This window comes from Parasteatoda tepidariorum, chromosome 10 (assembly GCF_043381705.1).
Source record: "Parasteatoda tepidariorum isolate YZ-2023 chromosome 10, CAS_Ptep_4.0, whole genome shotgun sequence".
NCBI classification, from domain to species: Eukaryota; Metazoa; Arthropoda; class Arachnida; order Araneae; family Theridiidae; genus Parasteatoda; species Parasteatoda tepidariorum.
Genome location: NC_092213.1, coordinates 17,891,251 through 17,909,829, shown reverse-complemented (window position 1 = coordinate 17,909,829; position 18,579 = coordinate 17,891,251). Strand labels below are relative to the sequence as shown.

Sequence of the window (18,579 nt, the reverse complement as noted above, 5' to 3'; positions counted from 1 at the left end):
CTATTTAGATTGTACATGGTGAAAAAATCAAAACATTAGCTAAATAAGAAACATATTAGCAAAATAAATTATCAAATATTGCTTCACTAATATTCTGCATTTTAAAGCGTGAAAATTCAATGCATAAATAAACGCGAAATATAAAAAAATTCAATGCATTCAATACAAACACTTAGACGTTTAGGTAGCTCCCATTAGAAAAATATCAATTCAACAGCGGCCTTTTAAAGCATTCTCACTTCAATTAATTAATTAATTCCTAATTGAGTTTAAATTAAATATTATCATGTTTTTAGGGCATGAATCTGAATTGAACAACCTGATAATGCTCACTCTGGTTATTTTTTCCGTTTTTAAAAGCGCTATATGTTGAGCCACCTCATCTAGATTTGCCATGTGATATTTTTATCAGCAATCATTGGTCGATTTTCTAACGTTGCCATTCGGGGAGTTGTAATATGGCTTTTTTTTGGTGCCATGTAAAAGAAATATATATATAGATCTTCTAGAATAATAAAAAACATTCAGTCGGCAAAAATGTGAGTCTTGATGCATATGAAGAGAGTCAGAAACAAGTTTTTTTATTTGATTTTGGTAGAGATGTGGATATATTGAACATCTCTATATTTTAGAGAGGAGTGAAGTGGCCCAGCAGGTTGTCAAAAAGGTGCCAAGAGAGGAATGCATCAGAATGGATAAAGACATGGACTAGTGGGTCGCTGTTCATCCCTCAAATTTCATCAGTTGTTGGAGAAAAATAAAGAGATGATCAACAGGAGATTGAACGCAGGATTTGATACATCTTTAATCAAAAACCAGTCTAGATGTTGAAGATTGGGACCATATTTTAGAATGATTACATGTTCATCAAGTTGATGGAGGAGATATATTTGGGAGCAAGTTTTAGGAGTTTCTTGGCACAAAAAAGAATCTTAAGGTGCTGTGAGAGGACGTCATTCAAGCCCTGGATTGGAGCACAAGGAGAAGAACAAAATTTAAGAGTAGATTTCTGGCGTTATGTGCTTGGTTGATGCATGTATCAATCTTCGCGGGGAACGTGTTGGTTTAAATACCACATTTATTTTTTGCCAGAAAATTTAAATTATTAGTAGGCCTATTTCTTCCCAAGTGAAAACTAAAGCTTAATTTTTAGTTTAAATACGCCATAGAAGAAACGTGCAACAACTAAACTGAAAAATTCACAAAATCTCATGTGTCGATAAAAGAGGCAAACAAAGAGTTGTAGGTAACTAGATACTGGAAATTCCAATGCGGTTCGCCCTAAAGAGTACAAATTGCAACTAAGTGACCCAATGTCAGAGCAATACTTTTAGAATGTTCAAATTGGACCATTCATTCAAATATAGCGATTAAAATGTTTCTTCAATTTCAAGAATATGATTCCAAAAACAGCATTTAACAGTTTTGAACTTTCTAAACAAAATTTTTTCATTGACAATGCAAAGCAAAAGTCTCCAGGAAATGATTCAAACCACTATTTTTTTTGATGTTACCCCTCAATACAGGTAAAACACACTTGAATTTTCTATGAATGATCTCTTATCTTAGGCAATTTTCTATGGTCAAAAAGATACTGAAATGTCGATTTCTTTCATTCTTGAGAATTAGAAATGTATATTGAATCTACACCAGGAAATTAGAGTCCTTTGTATGATTTCATAACCTTTGTAAATTTCTATTTGAAGGCATCAATTGATTTCTTAATCATATTTTTCTTGTCCAAAAACTACCCTCACTCTTTTCATGAAGTGTAGTAATAGGTGATTTATTTTGGAGATAAAACATTTGGTATATGCATTCTTCTTAATTTTATTTTTGGTTACACTTTTCAGTTCTCTGGGGGTATGTTAATTAGCAGAAATGGCTGCTTACAACCAGCATAACACCATATGTTTAGAACAGACTTTAAAAATTTTGATTGATTAGATTAGTATAGTAGATTTTGTAAAAATAAGCACCGTATTTATGAGCAAGTATTTGCTACAATTTTCAATATTCCCATTATTGCAGACCTTATAATGTTCATATTTTTTAGGGCCACAGGGATTGTGTCGACTGTATTCAGAAGAATACAACATTATGTTTATCAAACTAAACACATAATATCGATAAAAAAAATAAATATTGGGAAAACTATAATAAAAACATAGATTTAGAGTTATATTAATGAAATAATGCTTTTAAGTGGTGGAAAGAAAGATTAGTTACTGTTTTAAAACTTGAATATAGCGGTCTAAAATTTCTTTTTTTCCCTTCAAAAAATGAAGACAAGTTTCTGTTAATATTCTTCATAACTATTTACCATAAATTCATTATTAGCAACATCATGAAATTAAAGTGAATAAAACTCTAAAATTAGGCTCCTTTAAACACTTTGAGCAATACTTTGATTGTTAACTGCCAAAAAGTAGTGGCAAAAATTGCTTTTGGCTTTAATACAGAGAGCAATAGGCACTCATTATTCTACACTGCTTTTAATTTGAAGGTTGAAGCATTCAAAACAAGGCAGAACATAAATATAGCTAAAGATTCTAAATATAAAAAATGAACTAAAAATGGAAAACAAAATCTGATAAATTAATCATATCAGCATTGCATCCTTTTTTCAAAAAATGAAATAAAAGTGTTAAAACTTTCAATAAAAGATAGAAACGTTATTGATTACTGCCTATTCTTTGCAGACAGTGACCGCATCAGGTTTGTTTGGATGTGTCATTTTTGCACTAAACTTTGTTACTGAAACGGTCCTATCTGTTAGGATCTATCTGTAGGCTAGGCATAGAGTTTTCTATTATTTTAAATATCTAATAAAAAATGTGTTACTTACTTTTTGTACTTGGGGGCATTTATGTTTAAGGATGACAGTACTAACTGCATTACTTCATCACATTTACCTAAGAAAAATGATTATAAATAATAAAAAAAAGCAAACAAATAAATCTGAAAAAAAAAATTCTCTTTATATCCTACTGAATTTATTAAAAATTAATCTATTTATTAACGTTAACAGAAATAATTCCAACATTATAGATATTGAAATATTTGTTAAATACAAGTAGTAAATTAATTGATAGATAACTAAAAAAAACTAACTTTCTTCTAATTGACAATGCAAAAAATAGTTTAAGGTAGAAAGCATAAATGAAATTAATGCCAAAAAATTACAATGAAAAAATAATACACTTGAACTTACAGAACACACTATAAAAAGGAACACTAAGCATTGATATATTAAGAAACATGATAAATTAAGAAAAAAAAAAATGAATGTGAGCTGTAATATAACATAAACTAAAAAGGAATACTAAGTATTGATGAATTAAGTATTATAAAATAAATAGTGGGTAAAATATTAATTTAAATGAACGTGAGTAGTCACAGAACACAATTTAAAAAGATTTTTTTTAAAAATGTTTGTGAGTAGTTACAATACATAACTTAAAGAAGTAACGCTAAGCCTTGATAAATTAACAATTATAAAATAAATTTAAAAAATGCTAAATGAATTTTTTAATTGAATGTGAACATTAATAGAACTGAATTTAAAATAGAGCATCAATGAATTATCAACTATAAGATAAATGAAATAAGATGACGAAAAAAAAGATGACGAACTATAAGATGACGAAAAAAAATTTTACAATTAATTTTTTAAATGAATGTTAGCAGTTTTAAAACACAACATAAAATATTGAAATGATTTCTTTGAAATGATTGTGAGCAAATAAAAAACATAAATGAAAAAGAAACACTTAATATAGATAAATTAACAACTATATGATAAATAAAAGGGAAAAAAAGACTCATGAAATTTTAAAATTAATCTAAGCAGTAATAGGACATAACTTAAAAAAGAATAACACTAAGTATTGATGAGTTATCAATAATATGATATATTAAGGAAGAGATGTTAAAGTGAAGTTTTTAGTAAAACATACCATTTATTTTTAACACTGCCTGAGAATCTTTTGGTGTCCACTGCAAATTGACAATGTACAATTTAGGGCGTTTATCCAGTGACTGATTATTTCTCCATAGTTGAGGATATCTTCTTAAAACCTGTTAAGTTAATGTCATTAAATTTAAATATATAACAGCATCAGAACATGATTTCATCCGCAAAGTTATTTTTTATTATCCAAATAAAAAACCTAAACTGTAGAAAATTACAATTTAGGGCATTAATAATTCTGTTAATTAATAGGATTCAATATTATTAATTTTTTAAAAAAGTAGAGACATCATAATATAATTTACAGGGGTAAATTTTAATCATGGATTAGAACTTTTTTACATTTGATAAACAAACATCTGAGGTCAAAGAGGTTTACCACTCCATAAAACACAAATGCATTCTAACTTCCTCAAAAAGTCCCCAACAAAAGTGAGTTTGCTCACAAGGCTTGGTGAAAGAGTTTTCTAGTCTCCTGGATTGGATTCAAAAATAAAAGTTTTTGGAGTTGAATATTGATAATCACAATATCTATATGAACTGACTGTTCAACACTGATGATGAAGATATTTAATAATAAATAATGAATATAAGATAAATATTATATACAACTCAAATTTTGATTCATCATTCTCTTGTTTTCTGAATTAGGTATATAATTACAAGACTACAAGTGTAAACATTGGCAAACACAAATTGGATGTGGATCAGCTATTAAATCTCAGCGATAAAAATAATATATCTTACAAAAAATAAAGGGCTGCAATTGGTAAGGTACATTGGTACAAAGAGCTAAAGATTGGTATGAACAAATCCTATCTGGATTGTTTGTTCAACATAAGAGATAAAAATGAATTCAGTCATACAATATAAATCGACATTACAACAGGGTTGCCATGCAAATCTAAAGAAAAACAATTCCCTGTACGTATTATACACAATATATTAAGAGGAAATGCACATCCACTGTGCACTTGTCCAAACAATATTAGGCCAACTATACTAGCTATAATTGGTAAAAAAAATTAAAGAAATAAGGAACATCTTAACCTACTTAAAACAAATAATGCTATAGTAAATGAAATTGTTTTGTATAGCAGAAATATCATCCTTACATATCCCATAGAATGTGCATTGAGTTTTCACCACTTTTTAAAAGACGAAAATAAAAAAATAATTCCCTGTATTTTCTCAGTTATTTTAGGTGATTTTTAAATTTTCTGTATTTTCCAGGTTTTTCCTGTGGAGTAGCAACCCTGTACAATAAATATCAATCACATTATCATTATCATATAATAGAGTGTTCATGCAGGAGCTCCCTTGTTCAAATTACACAGCAACAGAATTGAACATCAGTAGGACACAAAACCCTATAGGGATTATTTTTTCAATGCTGGCCATAAAACAGATACGTGAGAAGAAGACAAAAGCTTACTTTTAGACTACTTCCAAGACACAGGATTACTTCAGCTTTATCAACTGCTTTGACAGCACCTTTCCAATTCATGGGCCACTGAAGTTTACCCTTCTCTCCGAAATGTACAATCGTATCAACCAACTCTGATTTACATTTGTTACAGAATCGACCGGTTTTGTGACGATGTAAGGCTGTGCGCTCCGTCACGTCAAATAGACGGATATATTGTTTGAGTGGCTTGCAATTAGGGCATACCTATAACATTTTATACATAAATGTTACATAAATTGATTTAGTAATTACAAAAATATGGTGATATTACATAGCAGTGTTGATCACAAAGTTTTATGTGGGTCATGTTCCCATGCAATAGTTTAAAGTAATTTTGTGCAGAGTTCGCATTTTCAATATATGACATGGCACACACCAAAAGAGACTTGATTACTATCTGACAATACTAGATTCAGAAAACTGCATTGCAGTGGCATGCTTGCTTTCACATTTATTGATACAATGCCATTTATGTCTGGCCTGATATAACGATATTGCTAATAAAAACAACAAAAAGCTTTTAGAGCTTTAAGGAACCAGCAAAAATTTACAAAGAAAATAAGTATTTTTGAACACCCTATGCCAGAAAATATAACAATAAGCTTATAACTTACAGTGTTTTCATTACAGAAAAAAAGTGGGTGAGAATTTCTCACCCTTTCTCAAAAANAATAAAAACAACAAAAAGCTTTTAGAACTTTAAGGAAACAGCAAAAATTTACAAACAAAAATAAGTATTTTTGAACACCCGATGCAGAAAATATAACAATAAGCTTATAACTTGCATCAATTACTTAGGTTGTTACTTGCAATGATTGTACGGAATTTCATAAGGTTAGTTTAAATATTTATAGAGATAAGGTCATTTTTATAAGAAAGTAATTCCTTTTGCAATAACTTTAAAAATATTCAACAAAATTATTAAAAATTACTGGAGTAGATTTTAACTGATAACAAAATCATTCTTTTAAAATTAAAAAAAAAAAAAAAATTACACAAGATATGAGTATTTAAAGTGGTGCTTTCATATTGACTAATAGCGAGTAAAATTAATATATGTATATATATATGAGTGTGTGTATATATATATATATACACACACACACAATTTTGAAGTAAATTGTATTCAGTATGAAGTGAAAAAGGTCCAACTTGAATGTCTTGAAAATTTAAAAAGTTTATAAAACTTTTTAAAAGAAAACGGGATTTTACAAAATTTTTATTTTGTATCATGAAAAAAAATTTAATAAGAAATGATAATACCTAGCAATAATCATCCATACTCCACAATATGATCATGGAAGACATTTACGCACTATAGCGCGTAAAATACGCAAAAAATTGAAATCGGACGCAAAAAAATGATCGCTACGCGTCCCGCGGGACGCGTAAATTTTTGAAGAAAGTTTATAAATTTCCCGACTTTTTAATCTTTGATATCGAAACATTTTAATAAAATCGAAAAATTGGGACGCAAAAAATAAATCGGTATGCATCNTAATAAAAAAACCCACATAACACTAAAAAAAAACTTTTACAGAGGTTAATCCTCTACAATGCTGGTGTTATTTTCAGTAAGTTTTGTCTATAATGGTATAAAATAAAATTTGCGACAAATCACAAATCCCTTATCAATCATTTAGAGCCTTTCTTAAAAAAGTACAAAACTACTTAGAAAATTGCTAGGAACTTTTTAAATTTCCAAGATTTCCAAATTGGACTTTTTCATTAGTTATTAAAATACAATTCACCAAGATACTGTGAAATTTTTTTCGCATATGCGCAGTATAAAAGAAGTATTTTAAAAGCCCATATCTAGCACAATTTTAAATTAATTTTGTTGAATATCTTTAAAGTGTCCAGATTGAGTATCTTTAAAGAAAAATGTCAATTTCTCCATAAATATGAAACTAAAGTTGATGAAATTTTCTGCAATCATTGCAAAGTAAAAGTAAAGTTTCCTGCAAAAGCAAAGTAAACGATGCAGAGGGTGTTTAAAAATACCTGTTTTCATTCATAATTTATTGCTAGCCTGTTAAAGCTCTGAAATCTTTAAAATTGATTGACAAATATGAGAAATTGCATGATCTAAACACCTGCAAAGTTATAAAATAATCATCTAATTATTTCATGAGAAATTTAAAAAATTGAAAGTTCCTCTTCCATTACTGTAGGGTAGTGTATCTTGTAGAGTAGCGAAATTTGCTTTGCAAGGCTTATAAAAATTTTGAGACTATTTTAGCATTAGTCTGCTTTATCTAATTGTACCAATATTTCCTTTCTTTTTGCATTTATTTAACAATTTTATATTTTTCTGATAAGATAGTTGCCTTTTAAAATAAATATTTTATTGTTTTTTTTTGAGCTTGTGATCAAATCTTTAAAATTAAATTATATAATCTGTAGTATTTCAATATTCTTGATATGAAAAGTTGAGCCTTTAAATTCTAATTACACCAAATAGTTGCAAAAACACATCTTTCTGACTGAATTCTAAAATATTTTTTAATTTTTGTTTTAAATATAATCAGCAAGCTTACGTTATTATTTAACACTAGAATGCTAGCAACTCTTGCAGTATTCTGTAAAAATAAACTGAATTACGAAAGTAGTAAGTATGTACTTTCCAAAAAAAAAGAAAAGAAAAAAAGCTTAAATTAAGCAATTATTTTTTTAAAAAACCGATAAGAAAATCACTTTAATTGCTTTATTAAATTTTCCTTAAAGGTATTATTAATGAACTTAAAAAAAAACGCAATTCACTATGTTGTTAGCGATTTAATTTTTCCTAGTGTGCTTGAATAATATTGGAGAAAATAAAAAAGTTTCTGTTATACGATACGACGGAGATACAATTGCTTTGTAATATTGAGGCCTAATTTTATGGGCATGGTGTTGTTAACGTGAACACTTAAAATGAAAAAGTGTCTGTTACATGATTTGGCGGTGATATAATTGCCTTGTGATATTGATGTTAATAATTGCCTTGTAATATTGAAGGTAATAGGCTAATAAATAATATGTTTCTGAAAATTTTTAAGGACATTATCTTTCATTTTAAGGTCATTTTTGGGTCTTTTTTTTGTTGTACTTTTAAAATTTTTTTATGTCATAAACATTTTAGTTCTGATTATTTTAAGTTGCACATATAATGATAAATTTTGTAACATTTAAAACATATATTTGATTTTGTGTAAAAAAAAATTCTACATCATTACAAAAGAAATCAAAATCAGAAATGTTGAAAGTGTACAAGAAGCTTTACCTCAATAAACATATTTCCATGTAATTCAGATAGAACATTTCGGGGTAGACCACTTCGGAGATGCAGGCCATCACAATTCTGGGAAACTATGTGTGATAAAAGTCCTTCCTTGTGGAGTTGTTTCAATGCCATATGGGTGAAAGTTGGTTCAGATTGACTCAGATCTTTCAGCCTGCACAGAAAAAAAAAGAAAATTTCATTCTTTTAAAATATAAAAACAGAAATAATTTATTTGAAGGAATTATAAATGAAAATAAATCAATAAATTTATAATTTTCTTTTAGCTGTAAAGAAAATAACTTGTTATTTAATAAATAAGTTTGAAGCATATACAATTTAGTTGTGTATTGAACAATGAAGAAAGACTTGTTCTGTCAAAAGTAACATAGAACAATTGTTTCTTTATGATCTAAATTAAATTTATTCTTAATTTAAAATTTAATTAAAAAATCGGGTTTTTGTTTATAGAAATTTAGAAGGGTGCTTGGTGTTGAGCTTGAACAAAAATAACTATGATTTCAGTTTTTTAATGATTAGTGTGTAATAATTTTATACAAAATAATATTTACCTTTTATGTTAGATGTTTTAATTATATTTCAATATTTTCTTATATTATGCACCGTTTATGCATTTTATCTGAGTTTTGATTGGTAAAGTTTTGATAAAATTTGGACTCCTTAATGTCTATTTTATTTTCTGCGTATTTTGCCACATTCCAAGAATTTTTTAAGCTAACGGAAACATTTTTAAACAAAATTATAAAATTCATTTATACAAATATAATTCCAAGTAAAAAAGAATTTTTAATAATTATTTATTAGTATTTTATTTTTTATTTCATAATACTCCAAAAAAATTTGAATTGTAAGGAAAAAATTTTTTATCATTATTTTAAAGAATGTACAGGCTAATAAAAAATTTGAACATAATCGGTCAAATAGTTCCAAGAGAAAAAAAGTTATATAAAAGAAAAAGATACTTTAGAAACTTAAGAAAAAGATACTTAAGTTGAACTCCGGAACTATTTGACCAATTTCAGAAAGTATATACACTATCGGTCAAAAGTTTAGACTCACTCTTGAATTTTTAAAAATAGACAAATAACAATTAAAAATGACTTCTTTTAAACTGAAAATTACATTAAATTAACTTTATTTTGAGAAATGTAGGTACGCTTATATGGTAAGAACTATAATTTTATGCATAACTTATGAATTTCGTCCAATCTTGGATTCTTCGAAATATCCTCCTTTAGCCTTTATCACAGCAGCACATATTTTTGACATTCTTTTTATTAGTTTTTGTAATGTTCTAGCTGATATCTGGTTCCAGCAACTAAGTAAAGATTCCCAAAGCTTGTTTTGATTGGTACATCTCATTTTTGTAACATTTCTATCGAGTTCATCCCACAATAGCTCAATAGGATTAATATCAGGGGATTGAGGGGGCCAATCCATGTATTTCAGTACTTTTTTCTTTTCTTTCGATGCAATGTAGTTTCTACACAATCTCGATGAATGTTTTGGATCGTTATCTTGCTGAAAAACAAATCCTTGACCAACAATTCTCTGTCCACATGGAAAAGCGTAACGCTGCAATATTCCGCGATAATATTTTTATTCATAATACCCTCTATTCTTACAAGATCTCCNGCCAATCCATGTATTTCAGTACTTTTTTCTTTTCTTTCGATGCAATGTAGTTTCTACACAATTTCGATGAATGTTTTGGATCGTTATCTTGCTGAAAAACAAATCGTTGACCAACAATTCTCTGCCCACATGGGAAAGCGTAACGCTGCTATATTCCGCGATAATATTTTTATCCATAATACCTTCTATTCTTACAAGATCTCCAACTTTATCACCGACAAAACATCCCCAAATCATGACTGAACCTCCACCATGCTTCACAGTTGGTAATAAACATTGACTTGTCATACGTTCACCAACTAAACGACAAACATACTGCCTTCGTTTGCTTCCAAACAATTCAAATTTTGATTCGTCCGTAAACAAAACCTTCGACCACTGTTCCAAAGACCAGGTAACATGTTTTTTAGCCCATTGCAGTCGTTTTACTTTATTTTGTTTTCTCAAAAGAGGTTTTCTAGCAGCTACACAACCTTTTAAGCCATAGTCACGAAGTCGACGTTGTACAGTAGATACTGACACAATTTTCTGCCGAGTAGCATTCAATTCATCACGGATTTCTGGCACTGTTCGTGTCCGCTGCCGCTTACTTTGAATGCATATAAACTTATCCTCACGTTGGACGTTATTCTAGGTCTCCCTGATCGCTGGCGGCTCTTATTTTTGCCAGTTTCTTTCTTCCTTTGCAAAGTTCTGACAACAGTGGTCTGAGAAACATTAGTTTTAGAGGCAATTTGTCTACTTGAATAGCCTTCTGCATGAAGTGCAATAATAACTGCACGTGTTTCCACACTTATTTCTCGTTTTTGACCCATATTTCTGTAAAAAAAAATTCTTTTTGTTTTTAATATATATATTCTGGCAAATTAAGGCAATTATATAAATATTTAAAATTTGTCATGTACATGAACATAACTTATAATTAACCCCATAAAAGGAGAGAAAAGTAAATTGTTTATAAACTAAGAATTAATAAAATTTTTTAAATAAATTACACTTGTTTTAGAATAGGTACTTACATGCAATTTCGTTATCAACTACAGAATGGATACAAAATGAAAAAATAATGAACAGTTTTAAAAGAAAACAGAGTTTTGTGATGTTTGTTTATGATTATGTTTGATAAATTGTACATTTAAGTCAGAAACATTTAACTATTTTTGAAAATTTTGAAACAAATACAAGTGAGTCTAAACTTTTGACCGGTAGTGTATATCAGCAAGTTTAGAGAGAGTAAAAATGAACTTAGCTTTTCTTAAGGACCTCTTTCCATGCCATAAATGAAAGTATCAATTGTAATATAAATTTTGAACATACTGTTAAATGGTGAAAAAATAAAACTAAATAAAATTCTACATATTTTTAACAGTAAATTTTGTTTTCATTGTTAGAAACCTTAGTTTAATTAAAGCATATAATTGAAAAAAAAATAGCAAAAAAAGCGAAGCAATATTTTTGTGGTTACATATTCAAGCAATGATTCTAGAGTATATTTACTTTGTAGTATTTCTCGACTAGTTATAAAATTGTTAGCAGTAATTTCTAAACACAATTTCTGTTATTAAATCCACTACTTTATACTATACTTCACTCCTAAGTGAAATTACTCTTTAAAACATTTTTTTTCCTTGGATAACACCATATTCCTATTTGATGATATATATTATTATATGATACACATGAATCATTTACTAACATTCGATATCACATCAACATCTAAATAAAACAAATAGATTACTTTATTTCTTGTCCTTTTTGCAATAAAGTCCACACTCCATCAGGGCCTCTGTAATCAGGAATCTCTGCTGACTGAAATGTAATGAATCATTTGTAATCAAGTACAATAAATAAAAATTTCTTCATTGATTAAACAATTTATTTAAAGGAAGTTCATGAAAATATACAAAAAAAATAAAATATCAGTAAGATAATAAAATTGAGACAACTTAGGTAAGAAAAAGGTTCTCCATGGTCAGGAAATATACAGTGAATATACTGGTTAATTCAATTTATAGTAAAAAATGGTATTAAATGCATTATTTTTTTTTTATAATATCTTGCACAGTTTATAGTCTTTCAATATTTACACATTAATGATTAAACTGTTCATTTATTTTAAGAATTTTTAATTATATCTAGCATTTGATTTATACTAAGAACAACCCTTTTGCATTTCAACATGGTAAAACTATGAGCAGAATGTAAAGTATGTGGAAAATTTTAATAAGTACAACGATACTGCAACAATGGTCGAATCATATCTTGCCTCATCCTGCCCTGTTAGCATTTTGGAACAAGAGCTAAGCCAGTAGGCTATACTCAAAGTTGGTTGAACGAGTCCAATACTATAGAAAAGGAAGGTTTATGAAGAATGCAGTCTTCCCAGACATTTAAACGGCCGCAAACACAACTTCTCTTTTTTTTGTGGTCATTCCAGATAATCTAATCTTGATTAACTGAGAGTCTATTGTTTATGATTTTATTTGAAAGAAATCTTATAAAATCAAAGAAAATAAGTCATATTCCAATATTTAGACATTGTTAATGCATAGAATTTCATTAAATCATAGAATTTCAATGCATAGAATTTCATTAAGAATATCATTGGCATAATTAGTTACAATAGAAATTTCATTGACCATCTATGATATATATCTATAAACATGAGACTGATTGAGAAGTCAAGGCAAATCCTATAAAAATGTCCTAGTTATGCCAATATTGGTAAAAATTAATTGTCAGTTGCTATTAATAATTAAAGGTTATTAATAATTACCAAGCATGCATTACCCAAGTACTAACAATAACTCATTTATGTGAATTAGTTATCATACTTTTTAAAAGTTATAATTAATAATAGCTGGTTAATAGTAGAAGTAATAGTTTTCTATTTAAGTCACACAAGAGCTGCACTATGTGCAATTGGTAAAGTTTTGGGATCATTCCTGAGGATGATCTGAAGACATGCCATCACAATTTTGATCCTCTGTTGGCTCTCCCCATTTGATAGCCCGATTTCCTGTGTGCAAAGTTGAGCACTTTAAGGCAGAACAGCTTAATGAGTATCGTATTATGCTCCCTCAGTCTCTTTGCAGACTGATCAATGTGGTCAACCACCCGCTAACTGATGGCTGGCAGTGATGCTGACTACAGTGTTTTACTGGGAATTGTGCTTTATGGTCAGTCCATTAAGCAATACTATTAATAATTATAATTAATAAAAAAAACTTATCATATTAACCAGGGTTGGCAAGTTTTTGACACATGAAGGTTTTACCGGTTTATACCATGGTTTTTACCGTNCAGTCTCTTTGCAGACTGATCAATGTGGTCAACCACCCGCTAACTGATGGCTGGCAGTGATGCTGACTACAGTGTTTTACTGGGAATTGTGCTTTATGGTCAGTCCATTAAGCAATACTATTAATAATTATAATTAATAAAAAAATCTTATCGTTTTAACCAGGGTTGGCAAGTTTTTGACACATGAAGGTTTTTACCGGTTTATACCATGGTTTTTACCGTCACGTCAAAAACTGTCAAGAACCCATAGTTTTGATAAAACTGTATTTTAATTTGAGTTTAACTGCTTATGATTTAAAATTAATTCATTTTTGGGCATAAAATTAGAAAAAAAGTTGTTAAAAGATATTTAAGAACAGATTTTTGCACTTTCCCAACATGATTATATCAAATCATACTATTCGAAGTAAAATATTAGGATACTCTGCAAAATTTTCAACATTTCCAAGCATCATTTTGTTTGCATATTACGTAACTGAAGAATGTCAAGTCATTCCTGACTTACAGTTTGTTAGTAGTTACAAGTTTTGAAAGTTTTGTTTAGCTTATTTCTAATATTTAAGAAATGCCAAATTTTAAATTCTTCTTTTTAGTTCTTGAATTTATTAATAGTTTTTTTGTTTGTTTGCTTATTTCTAACAATTAAGAAGTGCAAAATTTTGAATCCTTTGCAAATCAAGCTATAATGATAAAAGTTAAGTATCACTATTTTCAATAAGTATATTACAATATTTCTGTATGAATGTATATCCTTCTATAAGAATACATGTATATAGTTGCAAAATCAATAGCAATCATTTACAACATTCATTTATAAAGGCAATTAAGTGAAAATAATATATTGTCCGCTGTATGCCATAAGTTAAAGAAAACAGTAGGTTTTTGATGGTTTTTACCGGTAAAAACGCGGTTTTTATCACCATCATGACAAAAACCAGTTTTTGACGGCAAAAACCCAACCCTGATATTAACCAGAACAATTATATGATGAAAACTTGTACAACACTCACTGTACTTATTCCAGCTCCAGTGTACACTACAGTATAAGCTGATTCCTTCAATGCTTGGGCCAGTTGAAGACATTTAGCAGATAGAACTTCAGGATCATCAATAACCTAAAAATTTAAAAGATGAACAGTAATTTATAGAGAAAAAATTTAAAATATTTAGATAGAACATGATCACTCATTTTAACAGTTTAAACATCAAATTAAGAATGGATAACTTAATATTTGATAAGTTCACTAATAACAAATGATCAGAGCTCATTCTAGGCAGGGTAAACAGGGCGCAGCACCCTGCTGCCCTTTTAGTCAAAAGAATTCCCCCTGTTACCCCTGAAGTAAATTAGTGCCCTGATGTAATAGACTCCATACCCTTTTTGCCATTTCTTTCCTCAACCCTTCTTTACTTTTTCTCCAAACTCTACAACGGATTTCTTAAACTGTTATTTTTAACTCTTTTTATTTAGTTTGTCATTGCTGTCAATACATAGATTTATATGGGAAAGGAAAAATAGCCATCACAACCCATTGTTGCACTTGTCATTGAAAGTTTGCAGTTACTTCCACTATCATTAAATCATAATTATTATTAATCATTTTAATTATTTAATCATAACTACAGACACTTAAAAACATACATTTATTATTTTATTTATATATGCATGCATTTTAAATAAATTACTAAGCTAATTAGCTCATTAACTCGATATATATGTTAATTTATTAATGAAAATAAGTAATTAATGATTGCTTTGTTACTTTAAGTTAAGTAAAAAAAAATTCTTTTACTAATTGACAATGTTTTTTAATAGAATGTGTAAAGAATTCTTGTTTTTAATAGAATGTGAAATTATTGCCTTTTTAGAATAATAATGCCCTTTCTTTAAACTTTTGCACCCTGCCCTTTTTTCTGCATAGAATGAGCTCTGCAAATATGAATAAAATAAAAAAATTAAAGTAAAAAAATGTTGAAAGGCATTTTTAATGATATTCCATTAGCCTTCTTCAGACCTCTTTTTACTGACAGTGATTACAACTGCATTTGTTGCGTTCTGGTATATATCTTCGCTCGGAATAGAATGGTATCTACTAAAAAGCATAAAAAATGTTAAAACATTAATTTTGGAAATGTATTAAATAGTTTATACTTTTGGTTCAGTTTAAAATGATTATAATAGATGAGATATTCTACATTTTCCCTAGGTGTAGTTTATAAAATATATTGAGAGGAGCCCGATTGATGAATTCAGGATATTTTTGCAAAACTTTTCAAATTCTTTCTGGCTTCGTGAATTTCACTTTCATGTTCAACCTTATAATAGGGCTTTCATTTCCTTTAACATTAAATTTAAAATCAACATCCACTATTCCACAGACATAAAAGGGTTCTAAAATATTTTTCTTATCAATAAAATCGTTTAAACATGGTGCTAATAGCAAGCAAAATTTTTAAATGAGTCAAATGAAAAAAAAAGTGAGCACTATTCTTTGGGTCCTTGGATAACAACAAATGAATGTTGGAAATAATATAAATTACAAGAAAGAGGAAGAAAAATTATCAATAGCAAGAATCTACTTAAGATCATTGTTCGGAACATATTGAAAAACTTCTTTGATGTTAAAATTCAGCTCAATCACCTTCAAATAACACAAGTATAAGTATATAACACCCCTAAAAGTCATCACCTTGTCCTAAAGAATTTCTTTTTCAATGTAGTTAAAATTTCAACAAAAGAGTAAAATGCTGGGAATGAATGCACACCTTAAACATAAAAAAATTAATTTTTAAAATAAACCACGTTTTTATATTACTTTAATGAAAAATAATTAAAATTAATATAGGCACAGTTGAAAAACAGGTTTAGTTTCTCCTTAAAAAATAGCTGAAAACAAATGAACTTTAAATAAAATCAAATGAACCTTTAAAAGAAATCATATTCATAAAACTGGAAATTTGAATATTTTAAAATTGTAAACTTTATATGTTTTCCAATCAGTACAGTCTATCGGACTTTTTTTTAAAAATATTTACCTCTTTGATTCTTTCTTTCAAATTTACATGTTTTTCTTTATTATTTTGAATTCTTTGCACTAGATCAGGAGCCTCTTCTAAAAGTTTAATTTCTTCATTTGTCCTACTTGATAATGGCTTTTTCATAATTTTTCTAACCTGCAATAAGACACACATCCTGATAGTAATTAGAAAAACATTTTGAATTGTTTGAAAAACATTTTGAAAATGTTTTACATTTTGAATAAAACATAAACATACTGTCTGGTTCCTAAGGCATAATGGTAATATATGGTTAATACCTACTTAAACTGTGACAGAATCGCGGCGACATGCCGCAGAACATTACAGAGTTCTTGAAGAAAGATTTTTCTCTTGGGAAGAAATTTTTTTTTTTCCTGCAGAAATTTTCACATAAAATTTGAATCGTGCAATTAAATTAATGCTTTTTGTCATGTTCAATTTATGCTGATAGCATCGTAAATCCATGTAGTGTTCCGATTGTATTTTTAGCAGTTATTGATACCGATTTTCATATGGTTTTTAATTATACCAATATATTTTAGACGATATGGGAAATTCAAATTGTGCATTTGAGTATTTACTTTTTAAGGCGATGATTCTATTGATTTTTTTTGGGATTTATTGCTTTTAATTTTCACATAGTTTTTAAAATCTGATATTTTTCAAACAATATTATTTATTATAACAATCAAATCATGCGACAAAACATGCATTTGAGCAACCCGTTTTTGAAGAGTCAGATTCGTGTGATTTTGTCGTCGATCTGTTTTTTAGTAATTACTCTTACGGATTTCATGATTTTCAATAATTTTTTTTAAAGTGATGATGATTTACAAAATGCGATAAAGGAAATAACTAGAGCATTTTTTTTCCAAACAAAATGTGAGAATATCGTCCATAATATTAGAATAAAAAAATATTACATATTCAATGAAAAAAATTCTTTGAATTTTTTTTTTTGTTGGTGAACAGAGCGTTTCTGTTGCTTTAAATTCGCAAAATACTTCTTTGTTATTATTGAAAGTATCTTGCAGAAAGATATTAATGCTAAAGATATTTGTTGCAGAAAGCCTGAAAAAATTCATCCACAGGGCCTACTAACAAAAACCTTTGTGCTGATCAGCAACATCATGAAAATTAATGCATAGTATTACTTTCAAATCAATGCAATAAACGGATCTGAATAATAAATACACAAAAAGGTCGAATAAAATGAGAATCACAAACAAATGATTAGCAAAAAATGATGAAAGTGATAGCAGATGGTCCAGTTTGCTTTCAAAGAACACATAGTGCGATGATTTTATTTTGTTTTTTTCTTTAAACAAAACAAATTTATATTTCAGTTTCCGTATTTATAATTTAGAAATTCTAGAAGAATAAGAATATTAAACTATAAGACGGCATAATAAAATACATCACAGATCATCATTTCAGAAATTTAAATTTTAATAGAAATTTTTACCAAACGCAAGTGTGAGCGTTCTTTCTCAATATGAATAATGCGAAGTAGATCTTGACTCTTCTTAATTTGTCTTCGCGATCTTTCCGACATAATATTAAAAAAATAGGTTTAAAAAGCTATAGTTGTTTGTTTATATTTACAAATTTAAAGACAAAAAAGTGAAAGGAGCAGCAGAAAGCGAAACAAGTTCTTATTATATCTAATGATGAACTGTTCGATCGCGTTCTTTCAGTTTGCAATGATTCGATATTAGATCTCACTGTTTTCTGTTCGAGACGCAGTATATCGTTTAAACAATTTAAACCGAAAAAATCAGTTTTTTCTTTTCTTCTGAAAAAAAAAACGTTACAGAAAAAAATATTTTTAAAGACTGATTCAATTTAAGAAACGAATATTTCTTTTTTCGAAAAGTA

At 28.4% G+C, this 18,579-nt stretch overlaps 1 protein-coding gene across 1 annotated transcript in view; it reads right to left on the bottom strand.

The window, feature by feature from the left end:
- The window catches only part of LOC107452595 (sirtuin 7), a 20,515-nt gene extending 1,995 nt beyond the window's left edge, over nucleotides 1–18,520 (bottom strand). Inside the window, exons 1-8 of the mRNA XM_016069102.4 lie at nucleotides 18,167–18,520; nucleotides 16,699–16,836; nucleotides 14,673–14,777; nucleotides 12,098–12,168; nucleotides 8,707–8,878; nucleotides 5,409–5,645; nucleotides 3,960–4,080; nucleotides 2,849–2,915 (exon numbers count right to left, since the gene is read on the bottom strand). Of these exons, the coding sequence (XP_015924588.1) occupies nucleotides 2,849–2,915; nucleotides 3,960–4,080; nucleotides 5,409–5,645; nucleotides 8,707–8,878; nucleotides 12,098–12,168; nucleotides 14,673–14,777; nucleotides 16,699–16,836; nucleotides 18,167–18,256 (1,001 nt within the window). The 5' untranslated portion in view covers nucleotides 18,257–18,520. The remainder of the gene's footprint in view (nucleotides 1–2,848; nucleotides 2,916–3,959; nucleotides 4,081–5,408; nucleotides 5,646–8,706; nucleotides 8,879–12,097; nucleotides 12,169–14,672; nucleotides 14,778–16,698; nucleotides 16,837–18,166) is intronic.
- Nucleotides 18,521–18,579: the final 59 nt, after the last annotated feature.